Genomic DNA, 17772 nt, shown 5'->3' with positions numbered 1-17772 from the left:
TGGCGGGGTCCGCCGGAGGGCGCCGGGCGGCTGCGGCGCCCCGGCGGGGATGCGCGTTTCCTCTCTGGGGGGCACCGGCGGGGTGAAGCAGGATGTGCGGGCGAGGGCAAATCCCCCTTTCTTCCCTGCTGTTGGCTTCTGACGTTCGCTCGCTCTTCCAGTGCTCCGGCGTGATGCATTGAGGGCTCCTAGGTTTGGGTCCCTGTTGCTCCCTTCTCTGACCTCAGCAAAGTTTCAGAAGTCCCTGGTGTGAAACCAAGCCATCTGTCCTCGTTGTCCTGTGCTTAATTTGGGATCTATATATGGTTTTTTTGAGTGCTCATCTTGAGACAGTCTTGAGCTTTTTTTTTTTTTCAGAGGTGGTGAGATCTGTGGCTCTACCTGAGACCACTGAAATCATGCTGAAGTTGTCTTTTGCTGGGTACCCGAAGATGAGCTGCATGTTTGAGTGTCCAGCTAAAACTGTGGATACTGAAGCCAGTGGACAGCTCAGCACCTCTGAAAACCAACTCTATAGGCCAACTCAAATCAGAGTAAATGAGACCACTAGCTGTTTCTTAAAAGGTGTCTGTGTACATGCAAAGTCCGTTCCAAACCTTACGCCTTTTCATGAGTCCAGTAGTTTCCTTATGCACAGGCCACTTTATTGAATAGCATTTTGAAGACTATAATGATACAATGAAAGAAGCTAGTGGTCCTGGAAAAAAAAGTGCTGCTCCTTCTGTGGAAAAAGACTGAGCAATGTGAACAGGTCATGCATGCCTGATAGTGGGAAAGTAAATGGACTGCCATGCACCAGATGGTTTACATGCCAGTAGCAACCCCTATTTTAGTGTACTGTCTGTATTCGCTTGAAGTCCTTCTCAGTTTGTTTGCTAGATTCTTTCGGGTCTGTAATAATTTCTGTCATATCTGCAGTGTCTTCCATCTGAGAATCTCTAAAAGCTTTGTAAATATTAATGAAAGAAAGCTTTGCTAAAGCTTTGTGAAGCAGTGCTTCTCCCTCAGAGGATATGGGCTTTTTTTTCCTCTTTAACCCTTTCTTTCTTTATTCTTCCACCAGGATACGTCTCTGTTGCAGTGTCTCAAAATAGTTCCACTTGCCTGTATTTTCCTCTTTCTCTCTGCATTTTAATTTTTCTCCCAAGAATTTCTTGCAATCTTACTGCCGTGTAATTCTGTTCTCCTCACTAGCACAGCAAGATGACTGCTTACTTCTCCAGGAAAAGTAGCTGCATGACTGTGACTACTCTGAATGCAACGTGTGCATGTATAAGGCCTATTCTTATCCATAATTTTCTGTTGGGACTATGATTCTTTGTGTGACTTATTTTTATCTTAATGCATTCTTCGCAGTATCAGAGTCATGGGTGTGGACCATGTTCTTTTCATGAAATGTGCCTTTTGGCAGGTGACACATGACATTACAGCTTCTGTTTGGGAAGCTGAGAGGTTACTTGTCCCTCACTGCTCCAGTCTCCACAGTGTGTGGGTTGTGCTCTGCAAAAACTAGACGAAAGTAAAATTGCTGTGGAATTTTCTAACATGATAGAGTTTTGTAGAAAAATGTCAATTCGCTCATTTTTGAAATGTTTTGGACTTAAGATACACAGACTGCTTTTTTTTCAGTTGTTTGGTTTGTTTGTTTTCAGTGCAAAAATGTTTTCCTGATTTTGTGTTTGGGATCTTGGGAACGTACCCTGCTGTATGTCAGACCTGGGCGCTTGGAAATACAGAAAGCCTAGAAAAGTCTGGCTCAAGCAGAGGTTATCTGGCCTTTCAGTCTCTGCAGTACTTAGGTGGGAGCCTGGGTAGGGTGGGCTCTGTGGGTCTTCAGCCCTTTTCTATGAAGTGTCACAAGGCTTTCAGGCAGCTGGGCAAACTGGCTTTTGGTGCTACTAATGCACTAGTGGCCGATTCTAGGATTCGACTGGTCCCTGGAGGGGGTCCCTAGGTACGAGCGAACCACAGATCCTGGAGAATGGGAGTTTCTGGCCAAAGTTGACATCCATTSCCTGACCAGCCCTTTGCACTTCTTAGTGTGAGCCCATTTAGATGGGAGCACTGCCAAGGCAGGTTTATTTTTAGACCTAACTGTTTTGATGATGTTCCTTTAAGTGTTTTTTTTCCTTCTAGTGAGAATGAAAGAACTAGGTCAGAGTCAGTAGAAAAAGGCTTTTGATCTTTGCTACAGTGTTCTCAAAAACATTTTTCTTCTTGCTCTTGTGCAGTGGAGGTAAAGGGGGAGAGAAATGTGTGATATTTTCCCCATGTTTATTGCATAGGAAAGCAAGAGACTGACAGCACCAGCCAGATAACATATGGATGCAGGTAATCCCACACAGTTCTGTCATATCCCCCGCAGGTCTGACCTGTGGTACCCTTGAGATTCCTGAGTGAAAAAAACGCTAGTTATATCATGGAGTGGTTTCATAGTAAGTTTAGTCTGCCACTTTTATCTTATTTATATACTTTCCAAAGCCTTTACACATATTAATTACTAGTCTTCTCTTAAAGGTTAACAAAAAGTTAGTTCTCTACTGTCTTGTGACCCTCATTTAGTGGTCTGGTGCTATTGAGACTCTGGATTTGTATGCTAGAGAATATTTTTCATGAACTGGTGTCTTGCTGGCTTAAAGGTGACAGAATAGCTCTGGCCTTGCTCCTCAGTAACCCTGAAAGAGGATAGAGACTCATAAAGGAGGTTAGAGCCTTCTGGGATGTGGAGGCAATGTTAACTGCTGCAAGACTGATGTTATTTGCAGCCTGTAAGCAACTCACGTCAAAGTAGTCCTGTGAATTTCAGCCATGTGATATATTTGGGTGGAAAGCCTTCAGTGCTTAGCAAACTTCAACCCATATTGAATGTTGCCATGTATTTCCCCAGAGACTTGAGATGCTGTGAGCTCATAAGCTTGCTATGCCAATTCTGCCAAGGATGTTAAAGTGAGTTTAGGACCATCGAAAGGACAACTTTGATGTTAGCGTATGTACCTGTTATGCTGTTCCAGGGTGTGCCCAGAATTACAAAAATCTTGACAAGTATTAAGATACTCAACCTTGCTTTATTTCTGTACACATTCCAGGCTCAGGCTAGATGCACCTACACTTAAGTTTCCAGGCAATCTGATCTAATAGGTGTGTTTTCAGCACACCTAATTACCTGTGGAGCAAAGAAGTCACAAATCCTGTCACTGGAAAAYGGCATGTGCTTCCATCATTTCTTTAATAGTTCCCAACTGCTCCTTAGCTTGAGGGACACAAAGAACTGCCAGCAGGGCTGAGATAAGTCTACCTTTCCAGTTGAAACTGTCACATTGGATTGTAGCAGAGGAGACTGATAGGACCAGTGGTGGAGGCATACAGAGGGCAGGGAAGGGGAAGACTTGAGTTCCTTTGCCTTTGATCACAATACTGTTTCTCTGTATTATTTAGTGACCATTTACTGCAAAAATGCATTAAGCTGTTATGGGTATTCGTACATAAGTCTCTTCCCATCCCCTTCTGTTTGGCAGTCTTAGTCTTGGGTTACAGCATCTTGTCCCTTCTTTCTTGCTCAGCAACAGCCTAACTTCRGAAGATGGGTCTTGCCTTCATGCCCCCTCCTCAGTGTGCATACAGCTTGGTGGTAAAACATAGTCTTCTGCCTTGAACCACTTCTTAGAGTTTGCCCTCTGGGTTACTACCTTTAAAAAAGTCAACTCCATTGCAACTCATTGCATCTGTTTGTAAAAGTCAGTGCTCTCTCAGCTATACCCAMAGGAATAATGTAGCTGTGTAAGTCCAGGAATCTGTTTTGGACTGCAAATTCTTACTTTGCTTAGGTACCCTAAGCATTGTATAGGGAGCCTGTGAGCTGAAGTTCAGGAGGTGCATTCCATTCTGGCAAGCAGATACCTCCAAATTAAACTTTGGCTACAAAGAATGTCACTACACTGAAGTTTCTTTGGATTCATCTAGGCTGAATAGCAGGTGGATATGACTGCTGATTAAATGGTCATTTTTCCCTTCCTTCTTGAGACTTTCTTTGAGAGGTTCCAGCATGGTAGGTAGCATCCAAGAAGGCTGTGTAGTTTTGTTCCTCTCAAAGGCAGCGCAGTGCATGAGGCCAGGGCCAGCTGTGCAGATGCCAGCCTTTTGTGCTTCTGAGCATTACTGTATCACATGGGATATCATAGGAGAGCAGCAGTGAGAAATCAAAGAAATCACTGTAGCTAAGTGGTGAGTAAGTGCAGAGTTGCAGATCGATGCATGCTGTTCAGCTCATCACTCTGGAGAGGATTCTGTCCAAGAAATCTGAAGGCTTGCAAGTGGGTGCAGACTTAGGTATCTGGATAGCACCATGAGCTATGGTCCTGCCCATGGGACAGCTAGTTTGCAGAGGTAGGGCAGCTGGAAGAATATTGGTCAGTGCACTGAGCAGTACACTGTTCCTGTGTTTGATCAGTTCTCATGTAAAGAAATGTTTTGTTGTGTTGGGGTTTTGTGTTTCAGTTTATGTCCATTGCCTCTTGTCCTGTCACTGGGCGCCACTGAAAAGAGTCTGGCTCCATCTTCTTTGCTCTTGCCTCTCCACATATTTGTACATATTGCTAAGATATCCCCCTGTATCTTCTCTTCTCCAGGCTGAACAGTCCTAGGCCAGAAAATGGAGTAATTTTGAAGTCTTCTGAAACTATCTAGTTGGTGATAATCAAAATAGAAAATAGARTTTCAGGAACTATGAGAAATAGTTTTCAGAACAAAGCAAAAACCTTTGTCTCTATATTGTTCCATAGTGCTCTTGTATTTTGAATGCTTCATGCAGTTTTGCTTGTCTCAAGAGACATTATAGGACTGGAAAGAGTACAGAAAAGGGCTGATCAGGGACGTGGAATATTATCTAAGAGAGATCAGGAAGATTATGGTTCTTCAGCTTAGAAGAGACATGACCAAAAWGAGAAGCATTAGACATTGAAAAATGTTTTGGAGAAGGTGAAGAAGGAACTAGTTCATAGTGCACAACAATTAAGTTGTAGGGCTGTGTGCTTAAAATAAGCTTTTCATACGACACACAATTGCCTAGGCGCAGCCTTCAAGCTTGAGACACTCGTAGTTTGCCTAGGAAAGATCAATTGATGTACAATCTTCTCTCACATTTTTTCCTTAAGCAATGGCTTACTGGGCTGACTGTACTTTTAGTCTGGCCGAACCTGATCATTTTTATGGCATAATTTAGTTCATCTTGTCTGCATCCAGGGCAGCTTCACTCATCAATGAAGCAGAGCAATTGTAGATTTGGATTAAGTAACTGAGAACAGAATTTGATCAGRACAATCTAGGTAAGCAAAAAGGGATGAGGACTAGGGCACTGAACTACAAACATTTTTACAGCTAGAGTAGTGATATGAGATACATGGAAAAAGAGATGCATATGAACTGATACTGCTGTGCAACAGGGTAACATCAGCTCTATCAGATCAATGGGTTACGGCACAGGAGAAGGTAGAAAGAGTGGAGGGCAGGTCTAGTGTTAGGCTGCAGCTCTAGAAGTGTCACCCAGAAGAGTGACAGTTCCCTATGGCAGGTGCAGTTGCAAACTGCAGTACAGCCCTGCATAAACAATGTGAAATACGGTCCAAGAGAAACCTTCAGGAAAGCCTAAAGCAAATCAGTTCTATGACTTTCACCATCTATGGCTTATGTCTTGGGTATGTTTTAGGTTCCCTCAGTTTCGGATAGGTCCTCTTCATCTTCAGAAGCATCCTGTGGCAAAAGGACTATGAAGAATGATGAAGGAGTTACGATCAGTGGCTAGATGTTACCCATGTAGCGTGAGCTAAACTCAGCATTGAATAACAGGTTCATTACTCAACTCTTCAGAGCAATAATTCACCCTAATGTTTGCTACTACTGGGTGAGGCCAGCAGCAAGCAGGTGGGCAGCAGAACTGAACGTGGGTTGAAGTGAACTCTGTGTTCAATTATGTGATCTAAAAACCTTACAAAGAATACCTAACTGGATAGGAACAGGGCTTCACAAMGATATTTGAGGTGGATTTTAACCTCTCTTTAGTGCAATCTTATTTATCTCTAWATAACCTGGAACCTGGTTAGCTCATACTCCTCAGCTGAGGCTTCAGATCATTAGTTATCCCACTCGTTTGCTCATTTGCTTCATTTGCTCTCCTCTGCTTTTTTTTTCCCTTTGCTAGAGGGGATTTTAGTTGCATTGGGAGTGATTCTCTGCAAATAACCCAGTAAAAGCAAGAAGCAGACTTTTAATAATGCTGTTTCAGAAACGTGAAGAAAGAAGAATTGTAACGTGTGTAAATAGAAGCTTTCTYCTGTATTTTCCTCCAGCAAAATAATTGCATGCTCTCAGCCAACTGTTTGTTGCTACAAGAATCAGCTAGGGTATGGGARTGAGTAGGATACAGTGGTATGAGTAAGCAGTAGGAGGTGAAGAATTTTGCTGGGGAAAGAAAAGACAACACTTTCCAGGCCTTTTCATTAAATATTTAAGGAAAGGGATAGCCTCAAGGAATGATGAAGGTGACTTTTAAGATGAGAAAAAGCCAGAACTGAAAACAGAAGTCAATTGCCAGATCACAAAATAGTTATGCTAGTGAGGATGTATAACTATATTTTTCCTTTGCATTTTGATGACTTTGTGCATCATACATGGGATGACAAATACAGCCTGGATTCACAGCTGAATTGCAGCCATTTATGTTAGTTTTGTTCAACTTATTCGTCAATGACCTGGATGAAGGTACAGAGTGCTGCCTCAGCAAGGTTGATGAAGACACCAGACTAGGAGATGTGGCTGGTACACCAGAAGGCTGTGCTGCCATTCAGAGAGACCTGGACAGGCTGGAGAACTGGACRGAGAGGAACCTCCTGAGGTTCAATACRGGCAAGTGCAGAGTCCTGCACCTACGGAGGAATAACTACATGCACCAGTACAAACTGGGGGCTGAGCTGCTGGAAAGCAGCTCTGCAGAGAAGAACCTGGGAGTGCTGGTGGACAGCAAGATAACCATGAGCCAGCAATACACCCTTGTGGCCACAAAGGCCAATGGTATCCTGGGGTGCATTAGTAGGAACATTGCCAGCAGGTCTACTCAGCCCTGGGGAGGCCTCATCTTGAGTACTGTGTCCAGTTCTGGGCTCCCCAGTACAGGAGAGACATGGAGCTACTGGAGAGAGTCCAGGATAGGGCTACAAAGATGATCAGAGGGCTGGAGCATCTGCCCTGTGATGAGTGGCTGCAAGAGCTGGGCCTATTTACCTGGAGAAGAGAAGACTGAGAAGGGATCTTATCAATATCTACAAATACCTTAAAGGGGAGGGGGTGTCAAGAGGATGGTACTTGGTTCTTGGTGGTACTAAGCAATGGAACCAGAGGCAACGGGTGGCACAAACTGAAACACAGGAACTTCCACCTGAATAGAAGGGAAAACTTCTTTCCTGTGAGAGTGACAGAGCACTGGAACAGGTTGCCCAGAGAGGTTGTGGAGTCTCCTTCTCTGGAGATATTCAAAACCTGCCTGGATGTGATCTAACATGCTCCAGGTGACCCTGCAGGGGGGTTGGACTAGATGATCTCCAGAGGTCCCTTCCAACCTCAACCAGTGATTCCATACATTCAGTAGATATTTGTTTTTATGAAGTAGAACAGGGCAAAGCAGAGGTTTGTGAAGCATGTTTGGGACAGTAAGCCTCTACTGCAGCAGTTGCCATAATAAAAGATTTGCTTGTGTGCAGCTGATAGGTATGTTATGTGCTAGATAGGCTCCCTAGCATTCTGAAAAGGCTTCTGATGTAACACTTAGTGACTATAGAATTGAGTAATAGTGCTAATAGGACCGGAGATGAAGCATTCTTAAAAATGTAGGTTGTGGTGAAATGAGACTAGCTAATCTCTTGAGAAACAATATTTAGAAGGAGCTTATTAGGTGATTGCAGGTAAGAAATTTGTTTCAGGAACAGTGGAACTGATAAAGCCTTGTTTCTTACCTCATTATATTCTTTATCTTTTCTGTCTCCTTTCTCTGTACTGTAATACCACCAACTCTCCAGGCATCTGTGTGCTCACTGTGAAATTCTCAGTGGGCAAGAAACAGTACTTTATCAGGCATTTGTATAAGGCAGTTAGTTACTGGCAACTGCAAGATATGATGGATACTTTTCTTTCAATGAGAGCACTAATTAAAGTCTCTCCCTCTCTGTCTACTTAGTGATTTTTGTATTTTTCGTATGTTTCCATCTTATMTTCTGTAGCACACTCTCTGACTGCAGATCTGTACATCTCGCAAACGTCTCTGAAATCCTGAAGACTTATCTTTTCAGAAGCATAGTAAATGCTAGCACAAGCCTTCTAATTAACAAAGGATGAAATTAGTTTACAAAATTAACTACCAGCCATTTTGTACTGTGGTCCATTGTTCAAATTATGTTCCTGTATACAAGTGATGCATATGGTTTATTGTCCTTTATTACTGTGTCCAGTAAGATCCATTCTCCCTGAGCTAATTGCGTATCTCACTATTCCCTTCTTCACCGTTATTCTCCTGTTCTCCTGTATCTGTGCAGGATTTGTGGTAGACTTGCCGTACTTATTCTCCAAATCAAACGGTTTCTCAATGAGTTTCCTTGCTACCAGTGTGAATTCAAGAACTGCTTGTATCCACTGTACATTTATTAAAAYGGAAGAAGAAAATTCCTCAGAAATAATTTGGCTGTCCGGTCATTTTTTTCTGYTTTTTAACACACATTTCTGTTGTTGTTACAAAAGGCAGAACTTGCATTGGTAAAGTGCCAAGGTCTATCTAGCATAGTGATAATGTGCAGCTTGTCTCCTCAGGTATAACAGTAACTTAGGTTTAGAGTGTTTGCTGATATCTATGAAATGAAAGTGATAAAAAGTGGTTATTACCATACATAAAATGAACAGGTAGTTTCTAGTAGAAAAATTGTCTAAAATGCAAGAGTAAATCTTTTAACTTAGTAGACTTTAATACATAAAATGCCTGTAGGATGATGGACTTTAAGACAAAGGAAACCTAYATAAGATGATTTCTAATTTGGGGCTTATTGTTCTGTGGAGTAATAGGGAGTATTTAATCTCTCTCAATGCTTAGGATTTATATAGGCTTCAACAGAAGCTGGAAACTTTTCTGTTCAGTTTGATTAAAGATGAAACTACTGAGTTACTCATTTCCTGATACAGTCCTGATGATGCTCCCTACTACATCAGCTACCTCTTCTTATAGCTGAGGTGAGTGTAGAAGATGCACGTGGAGTGTAGTAGATTGTCTAATCCTGTCTCCATTTTTGTGTTAACCTTTGGTTTTAATTATGGGCACCTTCTTTGCTTTTGGATTATTCAAAAGAGCATTTCATCTACAAGAGCGAATGGRGTGTTATAGTAACTGGCATGATACCGTATGGGTAACTGTGCAGTTGTTGCCAGCTAGAGATGTTCAGTGCTAGCTGGCATCAGTAGTGCAGTTACTTTAAACTTTGCAGATGATGATTCAGAAGGCAAAAAAGGTTTAAAGCCCCTAAATCTACAGTTACAAACTAAAATGAACAACCTTTCTCTGAACTCTTCATTCCTTTCTGCCTATATCCTCTTTGTACACCTGCCCTCCTTGACCCAGTCAATGCCTGCTTCCTTTCTGCAGAGCCATCTTTTCTCTTGCCCTTCAGTACATCTCTCAGCTCCCCAAAGATGGAGGGTATATCCCACTGCTTGGAAAACACTTGACRGTAAACTTTATATGTTGTAAGAATTTGTCATTTCTTAAGATGATTAATCTGGTATATGATTAATAGTCCTGATAGAGTCTGGAAAATGAGCAGCTCTATGGAAGGATCTCAGGGGTGCAGCTGTATGCTGCTGTGTGTCCCAAGCCTTGCTGTCTATGTCTGTCTGAGCTTTAAACTCAAACCTTGCAGCTCACCAACAGCAGTACTTTGCAAGGCAAAGCTTTTGGCACAGCTTATTTATAATTGCTCGGTGCTGTTTTTTGATGGTGACTAATAGAAGCAAACAGTTAGACACATGCACTACTTTGACAAAGTACTTTAAGACTTCAGCCTTACAGGAAGTTCCTGATAATTAGTCCACATGTTATCTATACTGAAGTAGAAGATATCATGCCTGATTCAGGGCTGCTTGGCTGTGTAAATGCTACTGATTTCTTGGCCATTAAATTGGCAGATTCGAAAAATAAAGATAGGCAAAATCTTGAAGGCACTTCCTCAGCATGTTGCGAGCATTCCAGCATGTTGCCAGCAATGGGGATGTTATTGTAATAAAATGCATTCAGGCAGCAAAGCGGGTTGAACAGAGGATTACAAAGCCCCTCACAAAGAGCAGTGCCTGCCACTTCCCAAGCAGTCAGGACTAAAAGCTGCTCATAGAAGGAGGAACCAAGGACACAGTACACCACAGAAAATGAAAAAGGAAATCTGACATCTGCTGAAGGAACAACTCTGCGTTAAACTTCCACTGGCAGGGCTTTGAGATGCAAGTAGTTTTGTATTACCTCTCAGCCACGCTCAGCAGGTTTGTTTGATTTTTCCATCAGAATCCTGCAGCTCAGTTCGCTTTAGCAGAGGGGGAAGTTGCTGGGAAAGGGACTTAGAAGCAAGAATCTGTCAAAGCATTGTTTTATTTCCTACAGCACTGGCTGACTCAGCAGGTGTTACCAAGTGGCAACAGGAGCAGCAGGTAGGATTCCTTCAGAGCTTGGTCTACAGGTGCAGGTGGTCCAAAATGACAGGTCAGTGGAACTATGCTGACTTGCATCAGCTGGAGATCCTATAGGGAGAAGCCAGTCAGGCTCTCAAAACTGGAAACTGGCTGATGAGGCAGACAGGTTATTCGAAAGCATTGTATTTGTTCATTCCTGTGAATAGCTTTCTGCCAGATAAAGTAGTCAAAATAATTCTAAACCTGATGGTAATTTTAAAGACTATCTCTAGCTTTTGTTTTTAATCCTGTTTTCTAATATTGTAGAGGTGGTAACAACTACTTAGGTCAGATGTAATCTCTAAATTTAATATATTCTAGAGATACTTCCAGAAGTTTTAAATTCATTGGTAGTTTTGAGTATCAGAAGGGTTTTCAATGTGGATATCTCTTCCTTGTTTGGTGTAAGCAGCCATCTTAGTTTAGAACTAGATCKTTATGTGAATATCTCCCTGAATCCTTGACCAGCTAAAGCGGACTATAAATGCTATCAAGCAAAAACCCTGGGGATGTTCTTTGACTACTTAGTTTTGAAAGGCAGCTCATAGAAGCTTGTAGAAACCTAACTGAACAAGTTAACTGCCTAATTGAACAAGCTGACTGCAGAATTTTGCGTGGCTGGAAATTTGGCTGACCTTTGACAAAGAATCAGGCAAAGATGGAACAGACAGGTACAGTGAGACCTGCCACCCAAAGGTCTTGCATGATCTCCKTTCCTGGAAAGACTTTATAAATCTTCATGAGCTTCAAGTAGATTCAAGATGACAAAAAAAGACTTTTGGATCCTTTATATAGGGTCCCTGTTAAAATTTTAGATGTATTGACTAACTTCTCTTTCTCAACTATGTGGCATTTTAATGATGGGACTAGCAGGTGACTTATATGGATTTATCTCCTAGTATTGTACAACAAAATCTTTGGTATGAGTATACAAAATGGAGCTTGTTTGCAAGTGTTTAACATTTGAAAGTTTTCTAAGGTTTGTTAGAGGTTGGATGGATGGCTCCTGTCTCTGCTTTTTGTCTCTAAAGAGCAAAAGCTAGCACATGACTGATGCACAGAGAACAGGACAGATGAGTAAGAAGATGCTATTTTTACTCGATCACTTTTCAGAATAGAGCAATTGTTATTGAATGTAACTCAAGCACTTGCCAAATATGCTTTAATGTAGTCTTAATTGATCTGCTTAAAATTTTAAGCAGCCAGCAGTATTCCCACTGAAACAAGTGGTTATGAAATGTTTGACACAGTAGGCAGTGGAGTGCACTGAGGCAGTAGTTGATCATAGGTTTATCTGCTAAGCCTTAGGACCACAGATGGAGAGGCTAAGACTTTCCATCTGCCCTTGCAAAACTCTTTGGATGTTTCAAGACTATCTTTTGAGAAGCCTCTGAGGCTTTTCTCAGGACAGGGTTCATAGAAAGTATCCTCTAGTAAAATGCGAGGCATGCCCCTAGATGCCAGTAGCTTACTATTGCTCTTGGTGACTTTTTAACGACATCAGGCGTGCTCAGACAAGCTGTCTCTTGGCTGCTTGCCATCAGTGAGGCAGACGTATGGGAGGAAGGCAGCTAGGGAAGTATAGCATTTGTGCTGCCCTGAGAACTCTCCATTGGAACGGCATATGCATGCCGTAGGCATCTGCGTGGGTACCAACGTCTGCCCACACAAAGCATCTTCTGGACGGCAACAAATTCTCTTGCTCTGTCTACTGAAAAAAGACTTAGGTTTGTATTCTAGCCTATGAAAAAAATACTTAGGGTATTGTTTTGTTTCTTCTCTAGTTTTTTTAGGGCAAACATGGTCATCTTTCCATTCTGGATGTTCCATCTATTGTTTTCTCACAGAATTTCAGACTTCTGTAACTTGACGGATCTCAGAAGCCTTTTCTTGAAAGTTCTGGAAAAGCAGATGTCTTCAGGCCAGTTCAGAGCTTAGAAATAAGCTGTACCACTGAGCTAGGAGTACAAGAGCTTTTAAGTACCTTTGTTTTAAGTAATGTCTGGTTTTCTAAAAGTAATCTGTGAATGTGTGTCATTGAGTCTGCCAGCAAAATTCCTCATGTAGCCAGTGCTGTGCAGACAGAGCTATACAGAACATCCATCTACCCGCAGCCCTCCAGAAAAAAATTGCCACCACAGAAAGTTTTCAGTCCAAGTTCAGTAACAATTGCTGGGAAGCACAAAGAGAAAGATGTTACCAGCTGTTAGGTGGGTTTTTTAGCACACTGTCTAGTCTGGACATTGGGGATAAGAGAATTTCAAAGTGATCTGAAACTGGATAAAGAGTTACTGAGACATGTGGATGATAGACTATATAGAAGAATATTAGAAGGGGTTCTGTTTCAAAATCTAATAATACTATTGATATCTAATGGTATTAGGCTGATACAATTGACTCATTTAGAGGCAGAGTTGGTGTCTTGATAGATTTTTAAAGTCTGGGAATTTTAAGATTGGTTTGATATGGTAGAATGAAGAGGTGCAGAGAAAGTAGGAATATTGCCAAAGTGGTGGTATAAGGAAAATGGTCTGATGCAGAGGGTGTGTTGACATCAGCCAAGGTCAGGGCAAGGAGAGGTAGGAACCTAAACAAGTATTTTAGCAAGAAATTTCTGTGTCTGTAGTAAGTGAGAATCTTTTCCAGGAGAATGCCATGAAGTCCTGAAAAATGAGTCCTACAGTTAAGAAGAGTCAGCTGAGAAGATCATAGAGCACAATGGTACTTGTATCTTGGAGAAGGTTCAAAAGTAAAAGTTGACTTGTGATGAAGTTGGCAATTTGTGGCAGCCACGAGACTGATAATAGTATACATGCTCTTCTGTAAGAGTTTCTTAAATTCAATTCTATAGATTTTTTTTTTTAACCCAGGAAGCTGTCAGCCCTTTATATTTTGTATAGTTCATCCTGAAGTTTTGAGTTGGTATTATCTCGCTAAAATGATCTAAAAGGTACTGATTTAAGACGAGGTTGGATAGGTTATTATGGACCAAACCTTGACCTTTTCCCCTACTTCTAACAAATCTTGAAAGGGAACAATTACAGTTTGTGAACTGACATTTAAAAGGGGTGGAGAGCTCTACCTGTGTCTGTCATGGAGATGGAAATGATGCATMTGCTGTGTGGCAACAGGAAATAACACATCTGTGCAAGCAAATGCTCTTTCCTGCTTAGTCTCTGTGTGCCTGAGAGATGGAGGCAGCATTGGAGCGAAACGAAAGAACCAGCCACCAGATGATGACTCCTGAAAAAGAGAGATTAGCTTTGCCAAGTGACAGATAATACTTATTCTCACCTCTGTTTTCTCCTCCCCTTGCCACGCTGGGGATCTTGTTCTAGAGTAGTCTTCCGAGGGAACACAGTCAGTCGCAGCTTTGTCATTGGTAAGCTAAGCCTGTGACAGGGCTAAAGAAGCAGATTTCTTTTKTTTTCCYCCCCCCCCCCCCCAGTACACATGAAGATTTTTTTATTTCTTTTTACCCCCATTATTATATCAGTAACTTTGGAATGGCGTTTTCTGAGGCCATCTGCATTTTGAGCAGCATCTTGCCTTATGATTTATTTTTTTAACCTATCCAAGTGCTGCTTTTACTAACGTTATCAGGAATAYTGGGTCATTTGCTTCTTGTAATGCATGGTAAATCTTCTATAACCCAGAAGGCTTTTCTTTTGGTGGTGCCCCCTCCCTGTTCTGCGTTGTTTTGGTGCCCCTGGGAAGGGAGGAGCTGCAGTGCACAGGAAGCTCCCTGCTGGCACTGGGTCCCCCAGGGCAGTGCCTGGTCCCATTGTGCTCTGGGATTTCCTTCGAGGGAGCACGGAGAGGGGACTGGCAGCCAAAAGCTGCCTGGATTTGGATTAGGCTGAGGTTTATTAGTGGTTAAAGGGTATGCACAGGAGTCTTCCTCCATTGCACCATTCAGCTAAGCAAGATCTTTGCAGAAGATAGTTTGAGATTTTTCTTTTTTTCTTTTTTTTTCCCCCCCAATTTCTTACCAAGTGCCTTTCACTGCTAATTTCCAGCTGCTGCTGCTGTTCTGGAGCAGGGTGTGCTGGAAAGAAACCTTCTACAGGATAGTTGGGATAGCTCTCATTTTTTGTGAAGGAGGGGAACTGCTGACTTAAGTCTGTCTGGCTGCTAACAGACAGTTTCCATCTGCATCAGGCTGCGGAAAAGTCTGTTGTGGCAGATCGTATCTGTCTTTTTCTGTGGTCTGGAGCATAAACGAAGTAATCTTTACTAATTACTTGTTTCTTTCTGATAGATCTGAGCTAGGAGAGATCAGGTAGTTTTCTAGTGTCTTAAGACATACGAATGTAAATACAACCACAAAATAAGATCTCATTGAAGCATGCCTTGGGAGTTTAGAAGCCCCAAAGAGTCCTTCATTGTARCAGCTTGGCAGGGTCTAGATATCTGCCCATGAAGGCAGCACAGCTAGAGCAGGTGAATCCTATTAGCGTCACTGCAGAAATAAAACAAATTTTGCTTTTTCTCTGACAAAGAAGGAGATCTTGTAAGGGAAGAATCCAGCAGCAGCTATGCTCAGGAAGTTTTTTTCCCCTGCAGGCTTGTAGCAATGGTAAGAGCAAAATCAAGGAAGGGTAAGTGTGGAGTGTAACCACAAATAAAAGACTCTGAAGTTAAATGCCACTGCTGAGATTATTAAGATTTAGGTATTCACACTGTGATTTGACTCAGATGGTATGGCTGGGAAAACCAGTAGGTAGAAAGGAGTGACTGAAAATAGTCACTTATTTTCCCTTCTCATTGATGAGGTGCCATGGCAGAACTATGAGATTTGGTTTTGTGTTGTCTTCAGCCAGCCTACAAAATTGATTTGAACAGGGAAAGAAAGAGGCCTACYAATAACAGCTGAATTTAGACTTCGGAAGGAACTCTTTAGAGTTGCTTTGGGAAAGTGGGATCTGTAACAGCTCTTGAGGTGTCAAGAAGAAATTGCAAATGTCTGGCCTTTATTAAAAGGAGACAGGATGATATCCATAAACRTATATGGAAGCTGCTGTAGACCCCTTTTCCTTCTGTGCCCCCCCCCCCATTGATTAAAATAAAGTTCTAGTTTTTGATAAATTTGTACCTAAAGGAAACACCCAGGTTCCAAAAGACCTTGCCAGATGCTTTTCAATGATTTTTAAGGCAAAACTACAGCTATCTATGCTAAGCCTAAAMAAATGGAGGATCCCATATCGAAAAAGTGATTTTTAGCTGGAAAACCTCCTATGAATGTCTAGGATAGCCAGTAGATACCCTGCTTCACTTCTACAGACTCTGCATGGTTCCCTTCTGTGTTTYGCTCCCCAGTGGAAGGCCTCTGCATGGCTCAGATCTGGGCATGTAGGGGGAGACTAGATGTAAAGATTCCTCCTCTCCTGTTTCATGCTGTCTTTTAAGTGCATTAACTATTCCAAGAAATATCTCTGATGTTTTTAAACACTTGTAAAAGAAGTTTAGGACAAATCCTGATTGAGCCTTTGGGTTTCCTTACAGCTACTCACAGTAATACTGGAATTTAGTTCCCTTTCTATTTTTGCTTTAATTTACTGTTTCTTTGGGGCCAGTGATGGATTCCTTTTTTTCTATAAGGGGGAAAAAAGTAATAGCTGCGCTTTGTAATAAAATACATTGTACTTTACTGCTTTCTATCACTTACTGTTGTTTATGAACAACAATATTCTTGCTGTTAATGAACCCTTCATGATATTTCCTTCACTTGAAGATAGGAGACATTTTCATCTCTAATGTGCTGATGAAGTTGCTCAAGTGCTTGTCAGATCGTGCATATTTCACAAATATTTAGATATTTTTGCAAGTCCCAAGGAAAAAAGACAAACTTCCTGGACTTTGGTGTTTGCTTTAATCCTTCTCTAAACAATTGCTGTTATTTAACAGGCTCAGAGTTTTCGTTGAAGACTTTGGGATTTCAAGTATATATATATATATACACACATATATATATATATATATATTTTAAGTGCTGTAGTTGAAGAGCCCTCTACCTTCTCAGACTGCTTGAGCCTCTTTCCTCTGACAGGCTTTCAGGGCTCATCGTTAGGCTAGCAGAAATTGGCAGTTCTCCTTCCTCCTGCTTTCCATGCTTTGGCCAAGCAAGTGTAAAGTGGTAACTTTATTTTATTTTATTTTATTTTATTGGGGGGGGTCTAGTGAAGTCTGTGAAACATTGCACCACAGTATTTGAGCAGAGTTTTTTTGCATGCGGAGGAAGTTTGGACTGTTAATTATGAGTGGCACTAGAAGCAGCACAATTATCCGGAAATATGAAAAGAAAATTCAGATACTTGCATGAAGGACAAGTTGCTTCAGGATCTATACATTTGAAATTCTGTATGCTCACTAAAAGGGTTGTTAAGGCTGCCTTCTGCATGAATACTGGGACCGTGAAATTCCAGACAGAAAACAAAAATTAAACTATTGCTGTAGTTCTGTGTGCATTTCTGTGGTATGGTTTGCATTTATTTATTTTCCCCCTGACTGCTTTCCATATTCTGCTGTCATTAGTCCACATCTCATTATATTCTCCTAGAGAGTGCATCCCTCTTGCTTGTTAGGATGGTGAACATGGTAATTTGCAGTGGTACAAAGTACTGAAGGGGAGATAATCATCTGGGTAAGTCTTTGCAGGATGGGGAGACTGACCTTCTGACTTGCTGTGCACAGCTTACCTCATGTTGTTTAGGACACAGAATACTGCAGTTAAGGAAGAAAGTAATAGAAAAACTCTTATTTTTTTAGAAAAGAAAAAAAAAGGTATGTCTGAATGATAAATACGTGGAATATATTGTCCTCCACTAGTAACAGCTGTAAATTGAGAGTCTTGGGCTCAGCAGTAATGCCAGTAGAAAACAATTCAACACAGCAGCCTATTTTCTTTCTAAAATAGCCCTGAATCAGAGTCCAGCTACGGACAATTATTTTGCCGTGATCCAACCTGAGTCTAGCTACCATGTGGCATTTATTAATGTTTTGTGATAAATGCTTGTAATGTCAGGTTGT

At 41.6% G+C, this 17772-nt stretch overlaps 1 protein-coding gene across 1 annotated transcript in view; it reads left to right on the top strand.

The window, feature by feature from the left end:
- The first annotated feature begins 12639 nt into the window (after positions 1-12639).
- SAMD12 (sterile alpha motif domain containing 12) overlaps positions 12640-17772 on the top strand; it is an 89022-nt gene continuing 83889 nt past the window's right edge. The window contains exon 1 of the mRNA XM_085299565.1: positions 12640-12664. Within this exon, the coding sequence (XP_085155691.1) occupies positions 12655-12664 (10 nt within the window). The 5' untranslated portion in view covers positions 12640-12654. The remainder of the gene's footprint in view (positions 12665-17772) is intronic.

The sequence above is a fragment of the Rhea americana genome, unplaced genomic scaffold, assembly GCF_003343005.1.
Source record: "Rhea americana isolate MKP2758 unplaced genomic scaffold, rheAme1 scaffold_0, whole genome shotgun sequence".
NCBI classification, from domain to species: Eukaryota; Metazoa; Chordata; class Aves; order Rheiformes; family Rheidae; genus Rhea; species Rhea americana.
The sequence above is the reverse complement of the archived record's forward strand: the minus strand, read 5'-3'. Positions and strand labels throughout refer to the sequence as shown.